Raw genomic sequence first — 27,907 nt, 5'->3', positions numbered from 1 at the left:
TGAACGGAAAAACCTCTCAGTGTTCCGGACACGGTGGAGTCACACACACCACCGTGTGTCTGGCGGATCCGGCGGCAGCCTCCAAGCCCGCCAAGCTGCTGCGTGGCGGCACGGACTGGCTCTCCCTGCTCCGCCCGCCGTCGTCCAAGCTCAAGTTCTCGCACTCTCTGAACGACGTCGGCCAGCGCGGCGTGGACGGCCTGTGCAGCGGCCTGCGCTTCATCGACCACGCCTACTCCGAGGGCGAGTTGGCGCCCCAAACGGGACCGGGGCCCGGGCCCGAAGCCGCGGACCTGAGGGCGCACACGCTCCACCACGGCAAGTCGAGCTCGCCGCCGAGCGTACGAGGACTCGGGTCCGCGGCCGCAACCCAGCCGTTCCCCACACGCACACACCCCTACCTCGTTCCCTCTGTCACCAACGACTACAAATACATGGCGGGGGCCGTCCCGCCCCCTCCCCCGCCTAACGCCCACCTCCATCCCAATCCCCCGCCGACGACAAGCTCCACCTTCCTCCGCCTCCTCCGGCCCTGCCCTCGCTCCTCCACCTCGGCCAGCCTGCAGTGTTCGGAGCTGGGCAGCTACGCCTCGCGTCTGCACGCCATGGCCACGTCTCCCAGCGCCCTGCTGGAAGGCAGCGACCTCGACGACGACGTGTTCGAGGAGGACCGCCGCCACAGGTCCTTGGGTCGTAGCCCCTCGGCCCTCAAGGTACCATGCAGAGGCCAGCCGGCCGCGGGCGGCTCCGCAACGGGGCCAGCGGCCACTCTGGAAGCGCCCCTCTGCTACATGGACGAGGACAGTGACTTGGACCGCTGCATGAGTCTCACATCGGACAGAACGGAGCCCCTCTCGCCCTATTCGCTGTCTGGGGACTTCTGCAGGTTGGTGACTGTCTGGATAGTGTAGTCTACCCCCACGCCCCTTCTTGTGTGGTAGAGTCCAGTCGACCCCTGTGTGAAGTAGTAGCGACCCACTGAGACTAGTGGAACCGAGGAGAACCATCCACCCTGCTCTGCTTTGACTTGGTAAAACCTATAGAGGCTCCCAGAAAACATCTTTGTATGTAGGATAGATCATAGCACTCCTAGTCAAACTCCACAGTCCTCCTCTATAGACTGGAGCTACATTACATTAATTACATTACACTGACATTACACTATGTCATTACATTTTGTTTGTTTGTTTGTTTGTGCATTATCCACAGTCGCCCTGCAGTCTTTGTGATGGTGCATGTGTAAAGGCTTCCATTTGTACAGAAACAAGAGGGGGGCATTTTCTTTACAAACTTCTTTGTATGACAAATAGCCTATTTGAAAAGGAAATCGAAAACAATTTTGATGAAAATAGGGAGGCCGATTCTACAAATGCTGAAAGTTCTCAAACGTTTTTGTGCCAATGACCCCCAAATTGATATATATTTGACCGTGGACCCCCATCTGAAAATGTTTTGTGCCAAGGACCCCCAGAAGAGAAGATTTGTGTTTACAAAAATGAAAATGATTCAAAATCTTTAGATGTCCAAAAACAGCAGATGTACAAGCTCTGAGCTGTGAGCTAGTAGATCTGCTATTTTTAATAGCTAACTCTAAAATCTAAAATGACACGGAAGCTTTCCCGGTTTTAATGGGTTAAATTAAATTGTTCGTTGTGATATTATAAAACATAAATATCAAACATATCGGACAATCTACATTTCCCAAAAAGGCATGTATTCAAATAGTCTGAGCAGAAGCAGGGGTACAACATATCCCCCAACCCCCCCCCCCCCCCCCCCCAGCAAATGGAACCCTGCACGTGTGGAACAGAGATGTGTTCATGTGTCATTTCATTTGTCTCGTCTGCTGCTCCTCTCTGCATAATCACACACCGTCTGTCTGAGCGCTTGATGTGTTTTCAGTCTCGCCATCCAAATGAGTTTAGCACTAGATTGATGATGGCTTGGTGTTATCAGACTGAATAGGTAGGTGCATGATTGATTTAGGCTGAGTTTTGGGGACAGAGAGGTAGAAGTACAGAGGTGGAGAAATGATTAGCACAGTCAAAGAGTATGATTGATTGATTGATTGATTGATGAATACATTTTTGGGGGATTGTACGTGCAAAGTTTCACACCAGCAGTGCCCGAGATTTACACACCCCATAGACACACGGACGGACAGGGGCGAAAGCATAATCCCACACTCGGTCGTTCTGGCCTGGAGGAAATAATGATGACTAAGTAAAAGGAAATTTTTGTTGTGTGATGTTGATGATTTGTACAGTTTACAGTTTAGGCATTTAGCAGACACTCTTAATCCAGAGCGACTTACAGTAAACAAGAACACAAGATAATACATCATAATACATCAATGCATAAAAATAGTAATCTAATAATAAAGTACCGGTAATACATAGTAAACCAATAATCTAATGATAACTAATACATACGTAAACCAAGAACCCATCATCAGCCTACATTGAACCTACAGTATACACACTATAGGATGCCAGGCCAACAATGGCATCTGTCTACATAACATGCTATCTAAGTTACATTTTAGCCTTTGCATAGGTCGTCATGGTCGTCAAGGCTAGGGCAAGTGCTACGGGCTGAGATGGAGTCAGAAGAGGTGAGTATTCAGATTACGGTAGAAGATTGGGAGTGAGTCTGCGGTTCTAATTGCAATGGGGAGTTCATTCCATAGTTTGGGAGCCAGGAGGTAGAAGAGTCTGGGATGTGTGGAGCGTTGTCCCGGATATTTTAGCGAAGGTTCTGTCAGCTTCCCTGTGTTAGCTGATCTGAGAGAGCGGGAGGGGTTGTAGGGTTGGATCAGGCTTTGAAGATACAGGGGTGCCATACCTTTGGTTGCTTTGTAGGCCAACGTCAGTGTTTTGTACTCTGTGCGGGCAGTAACTGGGAGCCAATGGAGGGAGCGGAGAAGGGGGGTGACATGTGAACATTTTGTCTGGTTGAAGACCAAGCGTGCTGCTGCATTCTGGATCATTTGGAGAGGCTTAAGTGAACATGCCGGGAGGCCGGTAAGGAGAGAGTTACAATAGTCAAGTTTTGATATGACTGATATCTGGATATTAAAGGAGCTGGGCTGACTCCTGGGTGAGGAAGGGTCTAATCCTTCGAATGTTATAGAGTGTGAACCTACAAGATCGATTTGTATGTACTCTATGGACCCCCTGTGTGTCTGGAATAAAGTTTGAATTGAATTGAATTGACATACTGTAGGTAGAGTGAGAGCAGAGCATGGGAAGAGGGAAACAGGTTAAATAGAACAAATAAAGATACAGACAGTGCATGTGTTTTCACATCAAGTGAGCTCTTGCCTGCCCCTGAAAGACTGACCGAAGGGGAAAAGAATACAAAAACGTTTTGCCCCCCTGACGTCTCTGCTTAACGATAGCTGGACGGTGAGCAAATCACCTCCCCCGACAACTACTCCAAACGTGTCCATACTGCAAACTGCATGCAAATTGGGGTGATTAGGTGACTGATATTGCTTAACAAAAGACTGGGCAAGTGGGCAGGCAGGGCAGCAATTCACGCCCTCACCTTCACTGAAATGAGTCACTAAAACGTTCTAAGCGTTTGAGAGAGATTTAACTGAAGAAGGTTTGAACTACAATTCAATTATAGACATAAGTGCAAGCCCTGTCGTCTCATGCCGTAGACTACACGTTTGAATATTATTCGACTCAACTTTGCTGTTGCACTCACAATTTTGAAATGACTCAATAATTTGTGTAGGATGTCATGTTCGCCCTGTGCTTCTTTGAGAATATAAATCACAGGCTACATTGATTATACTTGCGTATTGAGTATATTGAGTATTTTATGCACGTTTCTTTTTCTTGTAATATGTTGCAATAGCTCTTCCTCAATGGACATATTGGCACAAAAGTTTGCCTACCCAAAATGTAAATCCTGGCTATGCCACTGGCATATACAATGTTTAGAACATTAGCATCATAATGTAGGTGTGTGCATGTTATTTTAGAAACATTGGCATCACATGCAGGCGTGTGCATAATGTGCTGCCATGAGGTGGGGTAAAAAATTAAATAACAGGTGGTGGTTCGTTGGTCTCTCTCTCTCTCTCTCTCTCATATGCTGTGGTCCATTGTGTTGCGCTCTACTCCAGATCATTGCACGGTGTCGGTCGGCTCAGAGCAAATGAAACGTGAGGTTAGGAACAGACACAGTGAGCCTATGCAGGGATCAGGCCGCAGATTATGGGCCTCAAAGAGCCTTACAGCACAGCCTGAGTCTGACAACACATGTACGCGTGCGCGCGTGTGCACACACACACACACACACACACACACACACACACACACACACACACACACACACACACACACACACACACACACACACACACACACAGACATAAGCACAGACATACACACATACACGTTTGTATTACTATACTTCTGAGGAAGTTTCAAGAATAAGGTCATTTTAGAAATGCCATTTATTTATTTATTCATTAATTAATTCATTTAATGATTGAGGACCAGGAAAATGGTCACAATGTCTGTTTCTCAAATTCTACTATACTTGTGGCCTTAGTAATATAGACACACACAGACACAAACACGTATACAGACGCACACACATACACATACACATACAGTAACAACACACACGTGAAAATAAGCACATACACGTCATGGCAAAGTGCAGTCAGGTGGCTCTAAGCGGGAGCTCAAGGGTCAGCGGTACCTGACGTGTGTGTGTGTGTGTGTGTGTGTGTGTGTGTGTGTGTGTGTGTGTGTGTGTGTGTGTGTGTGTGTGTGTGTGTGTGTGTGTGTGTGTGTGTGTGTGTGTGTGTGTGTGTGTGTGTGTGTGTGTGTGTGTGTGTGTGTGTGTGTGTGTGTGTGTGTGTGTGTGCGTGCGTGCGTGCGTGCGTGCGTGCGTGCACCTTACTCTGTGGTTGTGCATTCCTGTTTAATTTTTGTTTGCTTAGAAATATATGTTTTTTTCTTTTTAAGAAACTACTAGTATGTACTGTTATCCTCCATTATCCATTATTATTTATAAGTTGTTCCGTAAAACTTTGGCGTGTAATTCAGCCTGACGAAACCCTCGCAATGTATACATCAAAATGTGCGGCTCGACTGGGAATAGTCTGCTATTACTTTTTGGGCGTTTCGCGTTACCATGGCCACATAAGTCGCAAAGAAGCGACGAAAATGAATGGGAAAGAGGTCCAGAAAGTCATCAAACCCTCACTTCAGAGCCACATTACTCTGGCATAGTGCATATTTAAAAGGTTATTTCAATCGATTGCTCACGTGTATGCGTGAGTGTGTGCGTGTGACGTAGCGTAGTTCACTAAATCCCCAGTACACCCCTTTCACACAATGTGACTACCAAAGCACAGTGACATACACAATATTTCAATGTAAAGTCACAACCTATTTTCACAATGACAGCTTAACAAACACACTTTTTTAACTCGCTCTATTAACCATATTTTTGATCGTACAAACACCAAAATGTGTCTCAAAATCTCGGGCACTCACAGTTAAAAAAAAGAAAGAAAAGAAAATGTGTTGCTGATGATGAGTCATTCCTCCAAGCTAAGATCACTGGCACCTGTTACTTTGACTCATGCACAAAAGACCTATGTTCCAACGGATTCAATGTAGTTCCAATGAGGCTACTACTACACACACTGCACGCACGCACGCACACACTTGTAGCCCGGGGGCATGTCACCCATAGCCTGGGGGACCATAACCCCCACCCCGCTCTGAAGGACCCCTGGGGGTCCCTGGACCATACGTTGAGAACCCCTGAGCCCGCCTTTCTTTCCCTTCATCATCTTACAATAAGATTATGAAGGGAAAGGCGGTCAAATCGAGTTGAAACCTCGCCCAAACATGGAGTCGTGCGCAGTGTTGCTTTGGGCTTTTTTTTTTTGTTGTTATAAAGTCGCTTGTTGGCAGTTGGGGGTTGCATTTTTTTGTGGGCTGCATACTTATTTGGGCTTCCTTCCTAAGGTGTTTAAATCCAAATTTTCTCAATCATTTTCATGTGAAGAAGGCGTCCTCAGCCAGCAGTTGTAAAACACCCTGATTGTGTTGTAGTCTATACTGGTCCCCTGACGATCCTCGTTCCCCTTGGCCCCCCAAAAACAAACATCTTTGTCCCGATGATGGTGGCAGAGAGCCATGATGAAGCAGGGGGTGTAGTGCCTCTTGTTGTGTCCATTGAAGTCCCAGAACATTGTGGTGGTGTCCAACTTGTGGTTGTCATTAGTGCATCCAGTCAGTTGGGCAAGGCCTCCATGGATATACATGACCTTCCTCAAGACACAGGCTGAGTGGCCGTGCTTCGCCTATGGAACAGACCCAGAAACCTTATAGGCTTCAACCATCTGTGGGTGTCAAATCAAATCAAGAAGGTTACTGTCTGTGTTATCCGTCATCAGCCCCCCATGTAATTTAGATAGCATATCATTTAGCCAGATGCTAGGTTCATCGTTTACCTGGTATCCTATAGTTTCAATGTACAGATTACAGATTATTATTTTGATAGTATATTGTTTAGAATGATGGTAGGTTCTTGGTTTTCCTGTGATCCTAGTTTACTGATGCACACTGTCTCTCTGCATTTGATACCTTGCTTATTGTAAGTCGCTCTGGATAAGAGCGTCTGCTACATGCCTAAATTGTAATTGTAAATTGTAATGAAGCATAAAGGAAAGTGTCAGGACAGCCTGGTGGCAGGCAGTGTTCAGGGCTTGTTCAACAATCTGATGGTAGACAGGTGGAGAGTGTTCAGAAATCTGGCGTTATGGCACTTGATACGGTAGCGGTAGCGCTTGACAGGCCATGGTCGCGAGTAGCGGCGCGAGCAGATTGTGTCTGGGATGGTTAGGTAATCGGCTCGGTATTCGTCTGGTCAGAAGTGATTGATACCAGAAATAATATCACCTCCAACTGGCCTTCACACATCACTGGATCTCACGGCTGGCCCAGGTTTGAATCTCTCTGTCTCGCCCCCCCCCCCCCCAAAAAAAATATAAAACAACCCAGAGCCTGTCTGGGAATACAGAACAAAACATCTCAGATGCCACCCTCAACACCCTGCCGTTCCATCACCGTGGTGAGAATGTGACTTATCAGTTGCAGGGGAAGCAGGCGTTCCCTCTGTAGGAAACACACGTGCGGAAACTGTCCGAGTTTGACGTGGAAGAGAGGAGTAACTGTCTGTGGAGAAAAACTGAATAAAATGCATGAAGACCGCGGGAGGAAAGAGAGAAAGCAGCGAACACGCTGAGAGACACTATAGGAAAGATGTTTACATTGACTGCCTGAATGACTGCTAAAACATGTCTCCTGCACAAGAGACTATATTATGCACAAAGATCTATGTATGTTTGAGATCTTTTACTGTTCTATCTAGCTTGTGTACTGTACAGCATTGGTTCTCAAAGTGGGGTCCGGGGACCCCCAGGGGCCCTTTTGGTTACATTTGTACATTCTCAGAGTTAAATTAACATTGATTTTACTATATAAACTGGGGTCCAAGAGATAGAAATACCATTACATCGGGGTCTGAAATGAAAATGGTTGAGAATCACTGCTAGAGCCGTAAAAATCTTCTCTTATGGGGGTCCCTGGCATATCTTTTCAAATGGGGGTCCGCGCGCTAATAAGTGTCAATTTGGGGGTTCTTGACATGAAAAAGTTTGAGAACCACTGCAGTACATTATCTGTTACTATATATTTTATTTAGCTGCTATTTTAAGCGGCCTCATATCGTTGCATTCTTTTATTATCTGACCTATATATATATATATATATATTTTTTTACTGCACTCATATCAGGAATATGTTCTTGTCAGACCTGTTTTCTTGTTCTTTCTTCCTTCCTTCCAGCATCTTGTTTTTGTTTCTTCTTGTATTTGAGTGTTGACAGTGTCATGTCACCCTGATGCTGTGTCCTCATTCTGCTATCATCCTCACAAGGATAGGAAGATGAGGAAAGTGAGGACGTTTGACTGGTTCTCTCTTTTCCAGAGGGTGTTTTGCAGTTAAGACTTATTGGTTAGGCCATCACTATTTAATAGGTAATGCAATTGTCAAAAATGTTCAGAAAAGCTACAAAGAAATAACCAATCTACAAGACCACAACTCAAGCCTCTTGAGGCGTGTAGTTGTGATTTGAGTTGGAGGTTAGCGAATCAAGGCAAATCACTGGAACGTTTTTTCTTTTCTTCTCCTGTGTGTGTGTGTGTGTGTGTGTGTGTGTGTGTGTGTGTGTGTGTGTGTGTGTGTGTGTGTGTGTGTGTGTGTGTGTGTGTGTGTGTGTGTGTGTGTGTGTGTGTGTGTGTGTGTGTGTGTGTGTGTGTGTGTGTGTGTGTGTGTGTGTGTGTGTGTCTGTGTGTGGTTTTGGGTTCATTGTTGATTCAGTTTTAGGACTTTTGCCTCAAGCCGACTGCCCTCCACAAGGTCAATATCCTGACATTGTGCATTGAAAATTCTAGTGTAAAGATGTTCTGTGTAAAACACATTGTTGCCTTGTTGTTGAATAGTACAAATACAATTGCCTTGCCGCGTGCGTGTGTGCGTGAGCGTGCATGTTTCTGAACGTCTTCTTCATCTCCATTTTAAACACCCTGCTGTTTGTCTTATCTTTGTCTGAGTAGTCTGTGACACAGTACACACACACACACACACACACACACACACACACACACACACACACACACACACACACACACACACACACACACACACACACACACAGAGAGAGAGACTAGAAGGCAGGACAAAGAAAGTGCAGATCATTGCTGTCAGGCAGAAACCTTGTATCTCCATATTTCTTTGTATCTTTTCCATACCGTGGATCCATTGGAACACCTGTTCTTTTTTTCCTATGTCCTGAAAAGTTAAACTTTTGGACATATGAGGTTACCAGCCGACAGCGATCTGTATATTCTCTCACTATCCATCTCTGTCTCATGTTCACTTACCACACACACACACACACACACACACACACACACACACACACACACACACACACACACACACACACACACACACACACACACACACACACACACACACACACACACACACACACACACACACACACACACACACACACACACACACTCCTCAGGGTGGGTGACTAATAGTTGCTGTCCAGCCACCTGCCAGTGTGGCTGATATGTGATCTAGTGGGTGGGTGGGGGCTCGGGGGGGATTGGGGGGGTTGAGAGAGACCATTATTAAAAATCTAATGGATTCCTCTCTATGTGAGAAATGCCTGTACCGCCGGTACTCAGAGGTGACACACAACTAATTGAATGTTCTGCTTGTAACGCACATTTGTCCAGAATGTCCCGCCGGAGTTTAATGTGCGCCGCCGTGCGCTCCAGTGACGAATGGTTACGTTACAACAGCTCATCTTCCTACACGCCGTCGCATTGATACATTTTGACAACATTATCTGTTGTGACAGACCCTCCGTCCATACGTTTCAGCCAACGCTGAAGCTATACGTTTGCAGGAGCGGCTTGTTTTGAACAAAATGCCTCAAATCATAAACGCAGCGTCCGATTGCCGTGAAACTTTGCATGCACATTCCCACTAGGCTGAGGAAGACATTCCACCCTTTTCACATTGTCCTGTTATAGCGCCACCAGGAGGCTGATTTTTTCTAAACAAATCTTTTGATATTACTTGATATTACTTTGATATTATCGGTACACATTATCTCTAGTCTATAGTCATGTGATCAAGATGGATCTGTCCGATTTTTCATATTCCATCCTGATTTCTTCTAGTAAATTTCTAACATTGCTGGCCCACAATAACCTACCTGACCGAGGAGCACTTTTTCTATTTATTTTTTTTCTATGTATTTTTGTCCCCAATTGAATCGTTATGCCAATCAATTCCCTCCTACACTTTTTTTTACTCACATGACAAGCAGTCATGCATTTGGCAGCTGCAAATAATTATTTAAATGCAAATAAAAATTATTCCTATTTGGTTAATATTGTCATAATTAGTTAATAATTTGGTCGGAAGGTATCATCCGTTATAGAATAATACATTGAAAACATCTGCACTACTATAATCAGTGTATTTTGTTTCACTTGCTATTTTTGGTTCGGATTGTATTCACACCTACAGTGAACCGAACTCTGATGCACTTGGAAGCGAACGGAGACCTCCGTTTTTTGGCGGACCAGGGTTTGTTTGTTTGGTCCGCATCAGAGTTTAAATGAGCGTCCACACGAGCACAAACGAACCGCACTTTCCGACAATATGTTCCAGGGTTAGTTTTAATCGCACTAAAACATCCAGGTGTGAAGGCATCCTTACTTGCGTGCCAGTGTCGGTGTGCAAACGGAATCTGATTGGCTATTTCTGATGCGCGACACCTTGGTTTGGGTTAAAAAAGGGTACGGCATTTACAGGCATTAACACAATTCCTGTCAGTGTTGCTATGTCCGTTTATTACAAGCAACTTGTTTTTCTTTAAAGTTGCTTTCAAATATTGGTAGTTGCGGGTTGCAGTTCTTTGGGCTTGTTTCTAAAGTGTAGTTGCTTATTTGGGCTCGGTTTCCAAATGTTTTTATTATTTAAACCAGTGATTCTCAAATATTTTCATGTCATGGACCCCCAAATTAATATGTATTTGTCCCTAACGCCCATCTGAAAATGTTTTGTGCCAGGTAGCCCTGTACCAGATTAGTGTTGTTAGAATGTTTCAAAAATCTTCGAAAGATTTCACATTTTATTTCAAGATTATTATTTCTTTAATTGCAAGCTTGTAGATCGGCTATTTTCAAATAGCCGATACAGGTTTAAAGTGCTCGTGTGGCCTGCAGTCGCTTCTTTGGCTTGTTTTCATAGACTTGGTTGCTTGTTTCTCTTACAAAATCTGGCAACACTGATACAAACTGTGTGTGCAGTGGTGGAAAGTAACTTAGTACATTTACTCAAGTATTTTACTTGAGTAATTTGAGACACTTTTACTTTACTGGAGTATTTCCAATTTTCAATACTTTTACTTCCAACTCCACTACATCTCAGAGGCAAATATTGTACTTTTAATCCACTACAATTATTTGAAAACTTTAGTTACTTTGCAGATATAAATGATTACATTGTAAAACATACATTAACCACTTTAGCCCTATATTATACCTTTATTATTTGAAAATAGCAAATCTACCAGCTCACAACGCGTTGCATCGCGACGCGTTGTGAGCTTGTAGATCTGCTATTTTCAAACATTTCAGTACTTTTACGTTTGGTACTTTAAGTACATTTTGATACCAATACTTATGTACTTTTACTCAAGTATTTTTTTTTATTCCAGACTTTCACTTGTGACTTAGTACTTCTACATTGCAGTATTGATACTTTTACCTAAGTAAAACATTTTTCCACTTTTTCCATCACTGTGTGTGTGTGTGTGTGTTTAGGATCTGCCACTGCGAGGGGGATGAGGAGAGTCCTCTCATCACACCGTGCCACTGCACGGGCTCCCTGCGCTTCGTGCACCAGTCCTGCCTGCAGCAGTGGATCAAAAGCTCCGACACGCGATGCTGTGAACTCTGCAAGTACGAGTTCATCATGGAGACCAAGCTCAAGCCACTGCGCAAGGTCAGCCACACTCCCTCTCTCTGTGTGTGTGTGTGTGTGTGTGTGTGTGTGTGTGTGTGTGTGTGTGTGTGTGTGTGTGTGTGTGTGTGTGTGTGTGTGTGTGTGTGTGTGTGTGTGTGTGTGTGTGTGTGTGTGTGTGTGTGTGTGTGTGTGTGTGTGTGCGCGATATGCTGACACTTAAATGATTCATATCTACAAGCTCACCACGTGTTGCACTGCGACACATTGATCTTCATGTAGATCAACAATTTTTGGTGTGCAACGCTGGCACACAACTAAGCACAACTCAGGTTTTATGATTATTGTTAAAAATGTAAAAACAAAAAAGGTTACATTGTCATACTAAGATTTTTCTGTGTCTTCACAATTATAGTAGTACAATCTTGTGCGTGAGTCAGTGGTGTAAAGTAACTAAGTACACTTACTCAAGAATTTTGAGGTATTTTTACTTTACTGGAGTATTTCCTATTTTCAATATTTTTACTTCTACTCCACTACATCTCAGAGACAAATATTGTACTTTTACTCCACTACAATGATTTGAAAACTTTAGCTCCTTACTTTGCAGATATAAATGATTATATTATAAAACATACCTTAACCACTTCAGTACACTGGCTTTTTGAAAATAGCCGATCTACAAGCTCACATCGCATCGTGAGCTTGTAGATCTGCTATTTTAAAACATTTTTTACTTTTACTTTTGGTACTTTAAGTATATTTTGATGCCAATACTTTTGTACTTTTACTCAAGTGATATTTTGAACACAGGCATTTTACTTGTAAGAGAGTATTTTTATATTGTGAAATTGCTACTTTTACTTATAAGTACAATATCTTAGTACTTCTTCCACCACTGGCGTGAGTGCATCCTCCATACATATGCATACATGTGTTCATGCACCACAGAGCTGTGCTGGCCCACAGTTGGACAGTATGCCAACATGCCATTGTTCTGTCTCAGAGCTTTGAAGTGGGTTTCAGAGGCTTTAGACCGGACGCTGCATTGGCCTTCATTGTGAATGTTCTGGACTCTGATAAGAGAGCCTTATCGATCTCTGTGCTCCGCTCACAGCGGGACTCCCTCATTAACATTCCTCCAGCCTTTGTTAGCCACACACACACATGGCCTAAAGAGTGAGAACAACCTTTGGACTCCAGTCCGGTTTTGTCATGTCCGCTTATTATAAGCGACTTTGTGCTTGTTTTTTCTGTAAAGCTGGAACAAAGATATTTGGAGATGGGGGGTCGCCTGTCAATTACATATCATTTTGGGGGTCCTTGACATGAAAAATTTTGAGCACCACTGATATAGCAACAAAGTTTTTCAGAAAACTGTTTTAGAAGACATTTGTAGAATCGGCCTCAGGTCTTAATTGGTTAAAAGTGAGCGTTGTTTTTTTATGTTCTCTTCTGGGTGAATAGCTGAGTGTGTAGCGCTGGCCACGGAGCATGCACGCACGCACACGCACACTCCAGTCCAGTGTGTAGCGCTGGCCACGGATCACAGCCACTGTGTGCTCCCAGCATCAAATATTTAGGCACAGTGCTCATGTTAAACTGTTTCTGAAAGCAGCCAACAAAGCCAGATGGGTTTCACCACCGGTAAACTACCGACTTAATCTCTGATAGTGGTGGCGGCTGTTGTTTGTGCCTGTGCTTGTATTACTAATACTTGTGTGAGGGCCAAAAAGTCCCCACAAGTATAGTAAGAATTTGAGAAAATGGATGGTTGCTTTCCTTATCCTGTTCGCTATGTAAAGCTGTCAGCATATAGAACACTTTAATTACAGATGTGACTGCATATTGTGTCAGTGTTAACAGTGGTGTAAAGTAACTAAGTACATTTACTCAAGTACTGTATTTAAGTACACTTTTGAGGATTTCTTTATTTACTGGAGTATTTCCCATTTTTCAATACTTTTACTTCTACTCCACCACATCTCAGAGGCAAATATTGTACTTTTACTCCACTGCAATTATTTGAAAACTTTACAAGTTACTTTGCAGATATCAAATATTACATCATAAAACATACATTAACCACTTTAGCCCTATTTTATACCTAGGCTATTTGAAAATAGCCGATCACAGCGCATCGCGACGCGTTGTGAGCTTGTAGATCTGCTATTTTCAAACATTTTAGTACTTTTACTTTTGATACTTTAAGTATATTTTCATACCAATACTTTTGTACTTTTACTCAGGTAAATTTTGAATTCCGGACTTTTACTTGTAACAGAGTACTTCTACATTGCATTATTGATACTTTTACTTAAGTAAAACATTTGAGTACTTTTTCCACTCTTTTAATTTAACTCTTTTTGCCAGGTCCTGGTTGTCCCCAGACCTGACGATGAGAAACGGTGCCTTACATTCACACTCTCTCTCTCTCTCTCTCTCTCTCTCTCTCTCTCTCTATCTCTCTCTCTCTCTCCCCCTCACAGTGGGAGAAGCTACAGATGACAGCCAGTGAGAGGAGGAAGATCGTGTGTTCGGTGACGTTTCACGTCATCGCCATCACCTGCGTGGTGTGGTCGCTCTACGTGCTCATCGACAGGACGGCCGAGGAGATCAAGCAAGGTACAGCGCCGCAGGACCGCAGGGGCGTGCACGTTGACACGAAACACGCAAATACACGACTACTTTTCTGCACTGTACTGTACTGTGCGCACATATACAATAGAGCACACAAACTAGAGTGCTGTGATGGTTGTGTGATGTGTGCTCATCCACTGTAATAATGCACACCACATGTCTCTATTCTGGGGCAAATATTCAGCAAAAATGGGAAAAAGGAGGGGACCTATTATAGACCCCTGGAGGACTCCAGTCAACAAAGTATATAGGGCTTTAGTGGTTAAAAGTTGCCACGGATTTCGGGCCTGTTACAGACTGATAGACATTACAGACTGATGTCTGAACTTATACAGCATCCTGTTGCACACACCAAAGGGTACAACAATGGCAAAAAAGTGGGAGGAATTATTTGGCATAACGAATACATTGGGAGAAAAAAGTGATCAAAAATGATTGGTTGCTCTAAATTTTGTCAAAGAAAAAAAAATGAAACAAACATTTTATTGTGTAAAAATTGAGTTAAACTAATTGTAGATTTGACTGGTCACTGAGCTGTATGGGTTAAGGCCAACAAACCTAGATGAACACAGATACTGAAGGAGGTTTTTACCAAAATTGCGTTGTGGGTGAAATTAACCACTTAAGCCCTACATACTGTAAATATCTGCTGAAAATTTTCACCTTTAATGACACAGATTGACAGTGGTTAAAGTTAGACACACTTGATTATTCTGCACGTGAGAGCGAGAAAGAACACACGAAGAAGCTTTTTTTGTTTTTTCCCTAAAACGTTATATTTTTCTCCCACATAACAGTTATTGTAGCATTCAGCACTTCCATCCAGTTCCATTCTGGCATTACAGTAGGCCTAGTTTCTTGTCTCTCCTGCGATGCAGTGCAGATGGAACAACAACACAGTAGTTTCTTGGTGCTGTGCAGATGGAAGGACAGGCTGTCTGCTCATCCAAACATGGTGACTCACACATGTTCACTATCCCAAGGGAGACATCGGTGTCCAGTCGCCATGGAGATGCTGTAGATTTCTTCTTGGAAACCTGTTTGTACCCCCGCCACTACCAATCACACAGATGGCGTTTGGTTTTCGTATCGCTTTGCAATGGATTAAGAACGCGCCTTAGATTCCAATTCGAAGGGAAGGACGTGTGCGAGGTTGCACATTTTACAGAAACGAGTGCCTCTACACTTTTTTTCCACAGCGGCGTCGGAACGCTCGACAGCAAAATGTGTGGCGTCAAAACGGAGAAAACCTCAACTTTGCAGTGAGCCAGTCTGGCCCGCGAGTCTGCCCTGCTGGCACAGAGCTCGATAGACGGCTCTCGTTGGGTGCAAACCACTCACACACTAAACACCACTTCAAATTGACAAAAAAAAACTGCTGTGCTGTATGGACATAGCACATTTTTGACGGATTGACAATCAAACATCATCATAAAAACAATCTATTTTCAGAATTGTTGGGAACAGCGGGCAGCGCCGATCGCTCCTGCATCTCTCCAGGAGCTGTCAGTGGCTCTGTCCAGACAGGGCGGCTGACAGGCACAGAGTAGAGCAGTGTTCATTTTGTCGACTAAAACTATGACGAAAATTGTCCGTCGACTACCTTTTCTCACTGACGAAAACGAAATAAGAGCAAAATAACATCTAGGCCTACGCTATGACTAAATATATTGACAATTTTGTCAACAAATAAAAACTAGACTAAAATGTTAGGGAGGGACTAGTGGAAAAGAGATCCAATACAACTAAGACAAGTCTATTTATGCTTGGTTGTGTGTGGGTGTCGCGTTCTGATCTACAAGCTTACAACAATATTAGATTGTCTATTTTTGTATAAATCAAGCATTACAATACCACCACGGCCTGCCAAAATAATTGTTTTAGTCAACTAAAACTAGACTAAAAGTAAAACATTTTAGATGACTAAAATATGACGACGAAATGGAATTTTATTTAAAGGACAAAAGACTTGAATCAAAATGTGATAAATTAACAAGTGCAGAAAACCTGTTGCTGGTCTGTCGCAGCTTGTTTGTAAACAACATATTGATTTTAGCCAATAGACAGGTCAGGTAGTTGCTCATTATTCATTAATGTGACATCTGCAGCTGCTTTTCAAAATGCCCTTACTTCTAAACAGTCCGTTTCTTCACCTCAAACGGTGACACCGGGTGACAGGCTGTCACTCATAACCTCGGACATGTCAAAATGTATAATAATACATTTGGTCCACACTCCTTTGTGGTATTTGTCACTGTAGATGTGTATCTACAGTGAAATGAGGTATCTGCATGTAACCCATCCTAAGTAACAGGAGTAGTGGGCTCTACGGGGTAAGCTAGGGGTCAAGTGTCTTGCTCAGGGACACCTCGACACTTTGCCGTGGCTGGGAATCGAACCTGGGACCTTCTGCTTCCCCCAGGCTGGCTCTCTACTAATTTATTGCATCGTCAATGTTTCTGGTGTGAGTTGGTGTTGAGTCATGATAAGTTTTGAAACAGGGGGAAGTATCATCATTGCATGTTGAATTTAGCCACACCGTACAAAACTGGTACATGTGTACTGTGCCTTTTTATAACATAATACATGATACGAACACTGTCTTTATACATGCAGCCGGAAGAATCCCAGGTAAAAGTTTAACCCTTTTGCAACCCTTTTATTTTGCTGTGTGTGTGTGTGTGTGTGTGTGTGTGTGTGTGTGTGTGTGTGTGTGTGTGTGTGTGTGTGTGTGTGTGTGTGTGTGTGTGTGTGTGTGTGTGTGTGTGTGTGTGTGTGTGTGTGTGTGTGTGTGTGTGTGTGTGTGTGTGTGTGTGTGTGTGTGTGTGTGTTCTCTTGTCAGGTGAATCTAGTCTTGTTCCAGCCTCTCTACCATTCCCCTTCTCCTCTCCACAAGTCCTCAAAACGTTTAATTTCAAGGACCTCCCATAACTCTGAGAGTGTACAAGTACAATTTGGCACGGGTCCATTTGGTTTCACTTGTACACTCTCAGAGTTACAGACCTGTAAGGGTTCATTTGGAACCCCCTCAAGGAACCCTGAGGGTCCCTGGACCCAACTTTGAGAACCACTGCTTTAAATCATCATATTTCAAGGGATATTTCTCTTTAAAACACTTCTGGGTTCATTTTCAGACAGTTTTTAAGATGCTTGATTCAATATTTAGATATTTGGTTATTCATTTGATCAGACACATACAGTAAGTGTATTGTATGTGTATATAAATAAATGTTATTTTTATTATTATTATTTTTATTGTTGTTATTATTATTATTAGTATTATTATTAGTATTATTATTAGTATTAGTATTTGTGTATTATTAGTATTAATAGTATTATTTATGTATTCATTTATTTTATTTGTATTTGTTTTTTCAAATGTAAAAAATCGAAAAATGACTGATGCATTAGAAGGTCAATAGAGGAGTGTGAAGTTACATTGGGTTTATATAGGTACACTACAGGGTGTGTCTGACAAAATGAAAATCAAATATCTAAATATTGAATCAAGCAGCTTAAAAACTGGGGTGCACACAAAAGTGTTTTAAATTAAATGCCAATTTAAATAAGGCACTTTGGGGTATTTCTTTTTTTTTTCTTCGTAGTAGAATATAGTGCAGAGAAAGGTCCGAAACACTGGGTCTTATGCATGGCCTATACGAAAATATATCAAAAGATTGAAATATTGCAGTGAATTACAGTAGATTATTGTGTGTGTGTGTGTGTGTGTGTGTGTGTGTGTGTGTGTGTGTGTGTGTGTGTGTGTGTGTGTGTGTGTGTGTGTGTGTGTGTGTGTGTGTGTGTGTGTGTGTGTGTGTGTGTGTGTGTGTGTGTGTGTGTGTGTGTGTGTGTGTGGGGGTGTGTGTGTGTGTGTGTGTGTGTGTAATGATGAAGAGGATTTAGGTCCCTAGACATATTCTCATTAGCCTCACCTTGCCAAATATCTATTCTATATAGTGGGACACTAATGTCTTTGGACCTTGTAGCCTTTCTGCTAACGTATTTATATTTTTTATGGCAGCCAGCACTAACATCAATAGAAGCATATATGCGTTCTCTTCTTTTAAGCACAGTGACATTATTCAGTGGCACAGATTTGTAGATCCTTTCAAAGGGTTTTTTTTATTGAAAAAAATGCTTGAAAGGTGCTGAAAGTGTTTTAAATGAATAACAGTTAAAAGTACATTAAAAAAGACAGTTATTCTAGGATGTGGTTTAGTACATTTCTGTTCTGTTCCTCTCTCAAACTGAGTGAACAACCACATAGATAGGATAGACTTTTAGACATTTATAGCTTCAGACCCCTTTCAGCTTTTGTGTTTCATTGTGAGTTTTACAACTATTACACCTATTTTCTGGGACCTCTTAGCGAGCGTTAAGGGCCTGTGTTTTAGTTATGTTTTCGTAGAAATGAAACCTTAGTCCTGAATCACACTTATCTATATACAGTATAGTTACTGGAGACGAGGCGTAATCCTGAGATGCTGCATAGAAATCAATGAATATACATTGAATATTGTTGCTGTCGGGTGGAAACCTCATATTTAAATTTAAAACAACCAAGCGCTCGTATTACTTTGAAAAGTGTACTTCTGTCCGTGGTGTGAAGCTGTGGATTGGCTTGCCTGAGATTGTTAAACATGAATTGAATGCCTTTTTTTTTTTTTTACTTGCAGGCTATTCTAGACAAATACCGAATTGAGTGATTGATGGATTTATTTATTGACCAAACTTGTTAATTGATGGAATGTCGGATTGACAGATTAGGGTTCTACTCATGTACATTTTGGAATCATGTTTTTGTTTTGTTATATTTGCTTATGTTCTTCACAATTCTTCTTTCTTGTTAAAAAGTAACAAAATGTAAAAAGGATAGGCAAGCTACAAGCTTCTGCCTATACCTTTTCAATTTATGCGATGTCTCACTGTGCATTGTTCAAAGAGTATCGACATAAACTCATTCCTATGTCCAAAACCGGTTACTTTTCGGAATTCAAAAATAGCTAAACTAGCTGATCTACGAGCTTGTAGATCGGCTAGTTTTTATATTTTTGTGTGACACTGTAGTATGACGAAGTAGGGCATTCATTTACGAAAAAACTAACAAAAAGTTGAATATGGAGATAAGCGGTTTCTGCCCGACAGCAACGATATATTGTAATGTTGTACAGTCCATACGGTATTGTGTGTACTACTCCCCCCCCCCCCCTTTAATCCATCCTATAGTTTAAGTTCAATATGTAGAATGAAACCTGTTCATTTTGAAGCAGTCTGCAGTTTGCTTTTTCCGACTTGTTGTGCTTGTGTTTTTTTTGTACTTCCCTCTGTTTCACCCTGTTGATTCCCCTGTACCTGAATGTGTGCACGCACCCCCCCAGACACACACACACACACACACACACACACACACACACACACACACACACACACACACACACACACACACACACACACACACACACAGTAAAACCACATACATTTATGTCATATCGTCTCTGTTCGGGTGGAAACCAAAACTGTAACTTTTCATGATTCAAATTTAAAAATAGCAAAAGTAGCAGCTGCTACAGCAGCTGCTACTTTTTGTTACTTTCGTGTGACGCTGTAGTGTGATCAAGTAGATAAGAGGTTTCTTGCCCCGACAGCGACGATATTATGTATTCTGTGAAAATAAATGTGCTTTAACATGTGCATGTGTACCCCGTCCCTTTCTGTTTTTCTCTGTGCGTGTGTGTGTGTGTGCGTGCATGTGCGTGCGTGTGTGTGTGTGTGTGTGTGCGTGTGCGTGCGTCTGCGTGTGTGTGTGTGTCTGCATGTGTGTGTGTGTGTGTGTGTGTGTGTGTGTGTGTGTGTGTGTGTGTGACCTCCAGGCATCCTGGAGTGGCCGTTCTGGACCAAGCTGGTGGTGGTGGCGATCGGCTTCACGGGCGGCCTGGTGTTCATGTACGTCCAGTGCAAGGTCTACATCCAGCTGTGGCGGCGGCTGAAGGCCTACAACCGGGTCATCTACGTCCAGAACCGGCCCGAGACCACCTGTAAAAAGCTGGCGCTGGAGAAGCCGCCGCTCAGCGAGCCTTGTCTGGACAACAAGGAGGACTTGGGCCTGGGGGGCCTGGGGGGTCCGGGAGGCCTGGGGGGCCTGGGCGCGCCTACGCAGTCCGACACAAACTCCTCCCAGTACACAGAGACTGAGGACTACAACATGGACGTTCTCCATGTCTGACCCGTCCGTCCCACACGCATCTCACACACACACACACACACACACACTCACGCACATACACTCACTCACACACATACACACACACGCACACACACACATGCGCGCAGCCACACAAACACGCGCGCAGTCACACAAACACACACGCAGCCATGCATACACCATTGACGGTGCTGTAAGTGATATCGTCTTGTTAAAATAAGTGTTAAGCCATTAAGACCTGGGGCCGATTCTATCTACAAATGCCTTCTAAATCAGTAGCCTACTTCTCACACTTTCAAGATTTTTCAAAAATGTTCAAAAGTAGCAGATATACAAGCTCGCAGCGCAGCACAAAGTGACGCGCTGTGAGCTTGTATATCTGCTATTTTTGAATAGCCAACGCTAGAATCAAAAATGACACGGATGCTTTCCAGGTTTTAATGGGTTTAAATAGCTCTATATTCAGATAGAAATCATTGCTACAGGGTGTTTGTTCAGTAACAGGAGTCTCTCCATCTCTCCAGCTCTTTAGTAAATGGAAAATACATTTTGATGTCGGAATATGAAGAATCAAGGACGTTGTCAAGGATGTCAGTGTTCCACCAGGTAGAAGATATGATACAATTTTCATGCCAGATTCAGGATAAGTACATTGGACGTGAAGTAATCTCTCAAGACAAATTCAGAGCTCCGAAGCAGAATCTGTCGGCATCTCCCGTTACAACATGTAGAGTTTGTTGTTAGTAGGAATGAAAACAAAGACGGAAGAGGAGGGCTGAAGGAGAGTGAACGGCCCGACATCCGGTCTCTACACGCGGACGCGGTCTGATACTGAACAAACACTCTGTTGCAATGATTACTATCTGAATAGTAGTATAGATATTTAACCTTTTTTAAACGTTTTATTTTAACCTAGGAATATAACCTCCACCACCTTTAACAACAGTGAACATCAGTTGTGATGAAACGCATCCACGTGGGTTGGTTGGTTGAATCCAGACAGACTGACGTTCAGAACTCTCCTGTTGGTGGTTCTGCTTTCCACAGACAAATTGTCTGGAGAGACCTGGAGCATACCCTTTTATAAACACACACACACACACACACACACACGCACACGCACACGCACACGCACACGCACACACCTCTGGGAGAGCAGCACTGACTGAAAGAGGACTCCCAATTTCTTTGGTTCCATCCCGAGGTCTTAGTGTTTCTGTTGCGTGCTTCGTTTTTGCGTACGTCGCTTCGTTTGTTTGTTTGTGAGTTTGTTTGTTAAGAGTCGTCATGGGAACGGCATGTAGCGTCACACTGGAACGTACGAACGTCGGATCTCTGGGACATTCCAGCTACTGCCATCTGTCCGTCCTCTTACTACTGCGGGTCCGGGATGTTTTCTTTTGGTCGGCGTTTTACCTCCCTAAAGTACCACACCGTGGGTTATGGTACCGTCCTGACCCAGGCCCAGTTCTGATAATGCATCCAAGCACTTTTCACCCCTCCTTTCTTTGTTTTTGTTCCCACCAAGCCCTGATGATCATTGGTTCTCAAACTTTTCAATTTCAAGGATCTCTGTAACTCTAAGAGCGTACGAATGGTTCCAGGCATTCAAGCAAACTTGGATTAATTTGTTTCCCCCTCTTTTTCGATTGGATCTTCTTTTTGCCCCCTCCGTTACTGCACTGATGTGCTCCTCCCCCCCCCCCCTCCTTTCGGATGCCAGAAGAGGAAAGACGCGAACGACGTGAAAGTCCTGCTGAAATAACCGGAGGAATTACAATGTTACTAAACGCCACCTGTGATTGGTACGTTGCGACGGGAGCCGCAACATTTTAGATGATGGATAAATCACAGCCACGTGACATTGGTTTCCTCCGCCATGATTTTTTTCTTGAAGGCTTTGAGAATGTAAAAAAAAAAACATTTTTAAAAAACTTCTTTTTTTTTTTTACCGGTCACAGGAAATTGCTTGATAATCTCCAACATCACGAGATCCTATTGGGACCTTTTTGGACATGAAATGCTTGGGAGGTGTTTTTTTTTCTATCTATGCGGATGACACAGTGCTTACAGTATGATATTCCAACGTGCAGGTTTTTTTTTTATATCCGTTAATTTGTTTGGTTGTAATCATGGGATTATGCGTTAAGAAATCCACACCGTTCTGCTTAGAGCAGCGCTTCTCAAAGTGATATGTATTTGGCCCCCTGTTAGTTAACATTTTTGAGCCAGGAAGAGATCATTTTGAATGATTTAAATTTAAATTGATGATTCTTCACAATTTGATCATTTTTTAGACTCAATTTAGATATGTATCAAGATTTGTCAACATTTAGCAAAAATAGCCGATCTACAAGCTCACAACACAGCTTGTAGATAAAACATTAAATAGGGCTTAAGTGTTTAAATTTAACTTTATCTTTCTGGGGAACCCCCTCCCTCAAGGACCCCTGGGGGTCCCCGGACCTCACTTTGAGAACCACTGGCTTAGAGCCCGCGCTCTCGTTTGCAGGGATGATGTCTTTTGTGGAGTTTTAAATTATGGAAATGAGCTCTGTAGCAAGCAAAGTCTTATGATATTAACACGTTTTATCTTCACAAAAAACACTTTTTTTTTTTACAATTGTTGAACCACAGGGAAATATACATTTTAAAAAGCACATAATTATCAATTGATATGTTAATGAGTGTAATGTGTGTTGTACGACAAAACATTTACGTTAAACTACAGAGCTTATTTTCTTCTTAAATATAAAACCCTGCGGCAAAGGAAAGTATCGTGAGTTAACCCACTGCAAAACTCCTGAGTTACTTTTTAGGACTACAAACTTCAAGTCCAACCTTATTGTCACATCACAGGATTACAGGTGTGAAACAGTGGGTGAAATTATGTTCCTACAAGCTCCATTATATAGTTTTCAGGAAATGGAAGAAGAACAGAGATAGATTAGGTCAGATATTCAAATATTCCTGATTAAGAGCAGAGTGAAATATATATACAAACAGATCGGTATGAGGCAGTTAAAATAGCAGCAGATATTATACATAAGGTGCAGCAATAGAGAAACGTTCTGTAGTCCTAAAAACGACAAAGTGAGCAGTGAGTTCAGTGTTGCTGGGATCTGGGTGAGGAAAGCCTCATGGCATGCAGGCGGTGTGTGAGTGTGCTTGTGTGAGCACGCTGTCAGACAGTGTTGTCTGTCTCGGGTGCGAGACAGACAAGACACCCGATCCTCAGCCCTGCAGCGTTGGCCCCTCCGTGAGGCATGCATTTTTAAGTCCCTGCGTTGGCCCTCTGTGAGGCATGCGTTTTCATGCATTTTTCAGTCGAGCAAAAGTGTCTGTTGCACTGAAAGTGTCCCGTTTCCTTCCCCTAAAGCGATCACATGTTGACGGATGCTGTCCACATTTGAATAACTTACTGGCATTGGTCCAAAGTAAGTGATCCCTGCTCACGGCTGTATGGTTGAGGTGCATTTCACCCCACATCTGCCCTTATGGAGCATTGAATCCCACATTTTGAATTTAATTTGAAACCGTGTTCGTAATCTTCCATTTGGTTTGATTGATTGATTGAATACTTAGCAGTTTGCAAAAAAAAGCACAGAGGTACAGTTCCATACAAAAGGATGCTAAAAGGATAACCCAAGGAAGCACTATGGCTTGTTTCCATTGGGGTCCTGTGTATTCAATTCATCGAAGTGAAGCAGAATAACCACAAGTTGAAAGGTTAACCTATTGGCCAATGCATTCTTTTAGCACTTGAAGAGGATTTTTATATCACTTGGCCTTGCAAGTTGGTGGGATTTGCACAATACATCAAATTAACGTATTAAGTACCGTCCACACCAAGCCCTATAACTACAACTATAACTATATCTTTAATCATTGTTGTCGTTATAGTGGTGTGAACTCTGTCATCCACTTGAGTTAGAATGTTTATAGTTATAGTTCTAATGCTTGGTCTGAACACCCCTTGTGTGATAAAAAGCAGTTTAAAACATGGACAGATATGTCTTATTGAAAGCCATCAAGTCAGGCATGTCTTATTGAAAGCCATCAAGTCATTGCAGCAGAGTACATTTTGGTGAGTTGACAACATCTGCCATCTGCTGGTCAAAAGGTAAAGGTGCATCCTGAAAGTGGCCGTTCGTTGTGGATTTCTCTTGGGTGATGAAGTGTTTTTTGGGGGGGATCTGTTGTAAGTGCTTTTGTGTATGTGTGAGCGCAGCGATGCCAGGGCTCATGTTGAGCGTCACAGTCATTCCAGCAACACCTTTTGTTTTTTAAATGCGTCTTTGATACCAGTGTGCTGTCAACGGTTTAATATACACCCCCGACAGTTTATACTGCGGTGTTGGCAGTGAATAATAATAATAGCATCACTATCAATATTGTCTCTCAATATTGCATTGTGTATTTCTGTACAAATCCCCCATGGTGACCTGGGATTTGGAGTGTAATATAATTTAAGTCATAATGATATGAGCCAGGGGAGTTTGTATGTGTGTTTTAGAATCAGGCTTGATTAAAAAAAAAACTAGAAACTGAAAACTTCAATACCCACGAGGCTCTGTGCAATTAGACTGATAAAAAAAAAGTGCAATTACCCTTTTGTTGTCGTTCTATTCTGTAGTCATCAGCTGGTGTATATTATTGGCCAGGGCATGCTCTGGGTTATACAGTACAATGATTCTATTTCTTAATTTTGTGTTGTATTTATTTTTTTAAACGAAACAAAAAAAACAACCAATTTGTTTATTAAAAACACCCCTCTTTTACTCGTAATCTTATGCAACTTACACTTTTCTTTCCCAGTCACTGTAACCCCTAGAGGAGCTGTTTTCCTTTACGTTGTATTTGCACTTTTATGATGAAGCTTATTCTATTGCACAACACTTGTCTGTCTGTTCTTACATCTCTCTTTACGAATTGATTATCTGGTCTTATACGTTAACCAGATGAACCCTAGCGTCCCCACACACCTTTCTTGAAACGGAAGATTTCAGATTAACTTTTAAGAATACTTTTTTTTTTGTTTTATTCATAGGAGCTGGCTCCTTAAATTGACTGTACATATGGTTAAAGACACTTTAAAACAAGCATTATACCCTCTCAGAAAACAGCCATTCCCTCCTTATTATTGCCATAGTATTTCTGGCATTCCAGTTTTATGTGTCCATTCTTATATACCGGTAATCCCCATGGTTCCCTCTTGGATAATACATAGACAGAAAAGTGAGACTGTTGGCATTGACATCTTTTCAGTTGAAAATAAGTTATTTTTTTACTTAACAACAAGACATGTTAAATCTTACTGTCTACAGTAGCCATGCTATTCCAACTAGGTCTCTACACTCTTTTTGTATTTCAAGGGCATAGAAATACTTTTAACTGAACTAGGGCTACAACTATCTATTACTTTCTTAACGATTATTATTATATTATTATTCAAAGTACAATTTGTCTTATTATTATTAAGGAACTAAATCTAAGTCTGATTAACCACTGAAGCCCCATTTTATCCTTTGTCGTACAATGGTGTGGTACAACAATTATGAAAATAGCCGATCTATAAGCTCACAATGCACCTGTTTGTAGATTGGCAATTTTCACTATTAAAAAAGTCCTTTTTGCACACCTACTACAATGGACAGGTGTGTAGGAGTAGGCAGTCAACATTGATTAATGGTTGCACCCCTAAGCTGAACTTCAGTCAGAAGACTCTCTTCTATAATTATTCATATGTTATGTTATAAATTATAATATTCTTTCATCTTTGGTGTCTGGGAAAAGTGTGATTTGCATAAAACTACAGTTCTTTACTACTGACAGGACTTGAACATACATGACTGTTTTCCCTGTTTTATGATCATCATTCCACACGTCTGTCTGTGAATTTACTTTGGAATAGTAACTAAAGAATTTGGTAAAAGTACTTGTATGTTTTTAAAAAGAAATATTGATGTTTCAATTTGTTTAATTTCCCATGTTTGAACAAAGTATGTAGAATTAAAAGAAAAAACAAATAAAAATGAAGAAAACTTTTAAATCATTTGAGAAAGAATGTCTTTGGGTATGGTTCGGTTAAGTGACTGACAAGGTAATGGCCACGGGTCATGCAGGCTGACCAATTAAGAAGGAGTCGGAGAGTTTAACAATGGTGTGATATATTTGGTAACAGGAAAGGTGGCCAGCAAAACATTCTGGGCCCTAGGGAAAACTGGGCACCTGTAAGAGTGGGCACTTAGGGGTGGAGAAGAGTGGGCAGTAGGGAGATCTGGGCACCAGGAAGACTGGGCGCCAGGAACAGTGGGCACCTGAATTAGGACTGGGCATCTGAATTAGGATTTGTGTTTTTTAATGTTACATAGCATGCTGCTTTGTTGTTTGTGAGTGATATTTAACCCACTGTTTTTTTAAACCCCTAAACACAACACAACAACGAGGTCAAAGTACATTATAAGTGTGTATTTGCCAAAATAGTAGTACTGTTAAAAAATGGAACAAATTGAGAAAATGGTAAAAAAGTTTAAGGATACCAAAAAATTGTCAAATGAGCAATGTTAGGATAGAGAAAGCATAGATAAATAGTACAATATAAATGCATATATATTTTTTAAATGCTAGGATAGAGAAAGCATAGCTTGATAAATAAATAAGAAAAGAAAACATAGCTAAAAAGTACACTAAAAATGATTACAAAAATGTAGATAAAACTAAAAATAGAATTAGTAGCCTAGATACTGTTGACTAAAACTAAAATAATTGCTCAACAACTAAATAGAAAACATATCTAAACAGTACACTATAAAATGATAGAAAAGATTGAGATAAATAGTAGCCTAATGGTCATGGTTAAAAAATGGCTGAACTGAATGCTAGCTATTCAATACTAGGTAATAGGTGGCCATTATTGTCTTTACACACAAGACATACAAGTTTCCACATGAGAGCATGCTCTTACTATTTCAGCCCCAAAACCAGGAACATTTAGCATCTAGCATCATTGTTAATATTAATAAAGTATTCAATCTCACCTATTATTCAGTGCACCTAGTGCCCACTCTTCCTAGTGCCCAGTCTTCCGGGTGCCCACATTTCCCAAGTGCCCACTCTTCTGGGTGCCCACATTTCTCTAGTGCCCAGTTTTCTCGGTGCCCAGTCTTCCTGGTGCCCATATTTCCCTAGTGCCCACTCTTCTCCGCCCCAAAGTGCCCACTCTTCCAGGTGCCCACATTTCCCTAGTGCCCACTCTTCCTGGTGCAAAGTTTTCCCTGTGCCCAAACTTCCTGGTGCCCACTCTTCCCCAGTGCCCAGTCTTCCCAAAAATATGGTGCCCAGATGTCCCTAGTGCCCACCTATCCTGTATCCATACATTTACTGAAGCCAGTTTGTTGTGGATGTGTGTGTGCTGTAGCAAAGGGAAACAGAGATATACAATATTTGAGTCAATAAACATATCCAA

The 27,907-nt window shown here is 42.1% G+C and overlaps 1 protein-coding gene across 2 annotated transcripts in view; it reads left to right on the top strand.

Annotated features, from left to right (window-relative positions):
* Window positions 1–26,485, top strand: part of marchf8 (membrane-associated ring finger (C3HC4) 8) — a 150,176-nt gene extending 123,691 nt beyond the window's left edge. For both annotated transcript variants that reach the window (XM_080449261.1, XM_080449262.1), the window contains 3 exons: window positions 11,459–11,639; window positions 14,087–14,222; window positions 20,108–26,485. In XM_080449261.1, coding sequence (XP_080305387.1) covers window positions 11,459–11,639; window positions 14,087–14,222; window positions 20,108–20,460 — 670 coding nt within the window. In that variant the 3' untranslated portion in view covers window positions 20,461–26,485. The remainder of the gene's footprint in view (window positions 1–11,458; window positions 11,640–14,086; window positions 14,223–20,107) is intronic.
* The last annotated feature ends 1,422 nt before the right edge of the window (window positions 26,486–27,907 follow it).

The sequence above is a fragment of the Gymnoscopelus braueri genome (assembly GCF_963280865.1).
Source record: "Gymnoscopelus braueri genome assembly, chromosome: 14".
Classification (NCBI taxonomy): domain Eukaryota; kingdom Metazoa; phylum Chordata; class Actinopteri; order Myctophiformes; family Myctophidae; genus Gymnoscopelus; species Gymnoscopelus braueri.
The sequence above is the reverse complement of the archived record's forward strand: the minus strand, read 5'-3'. Positions and strand labels throughout refer to the sequence as shown.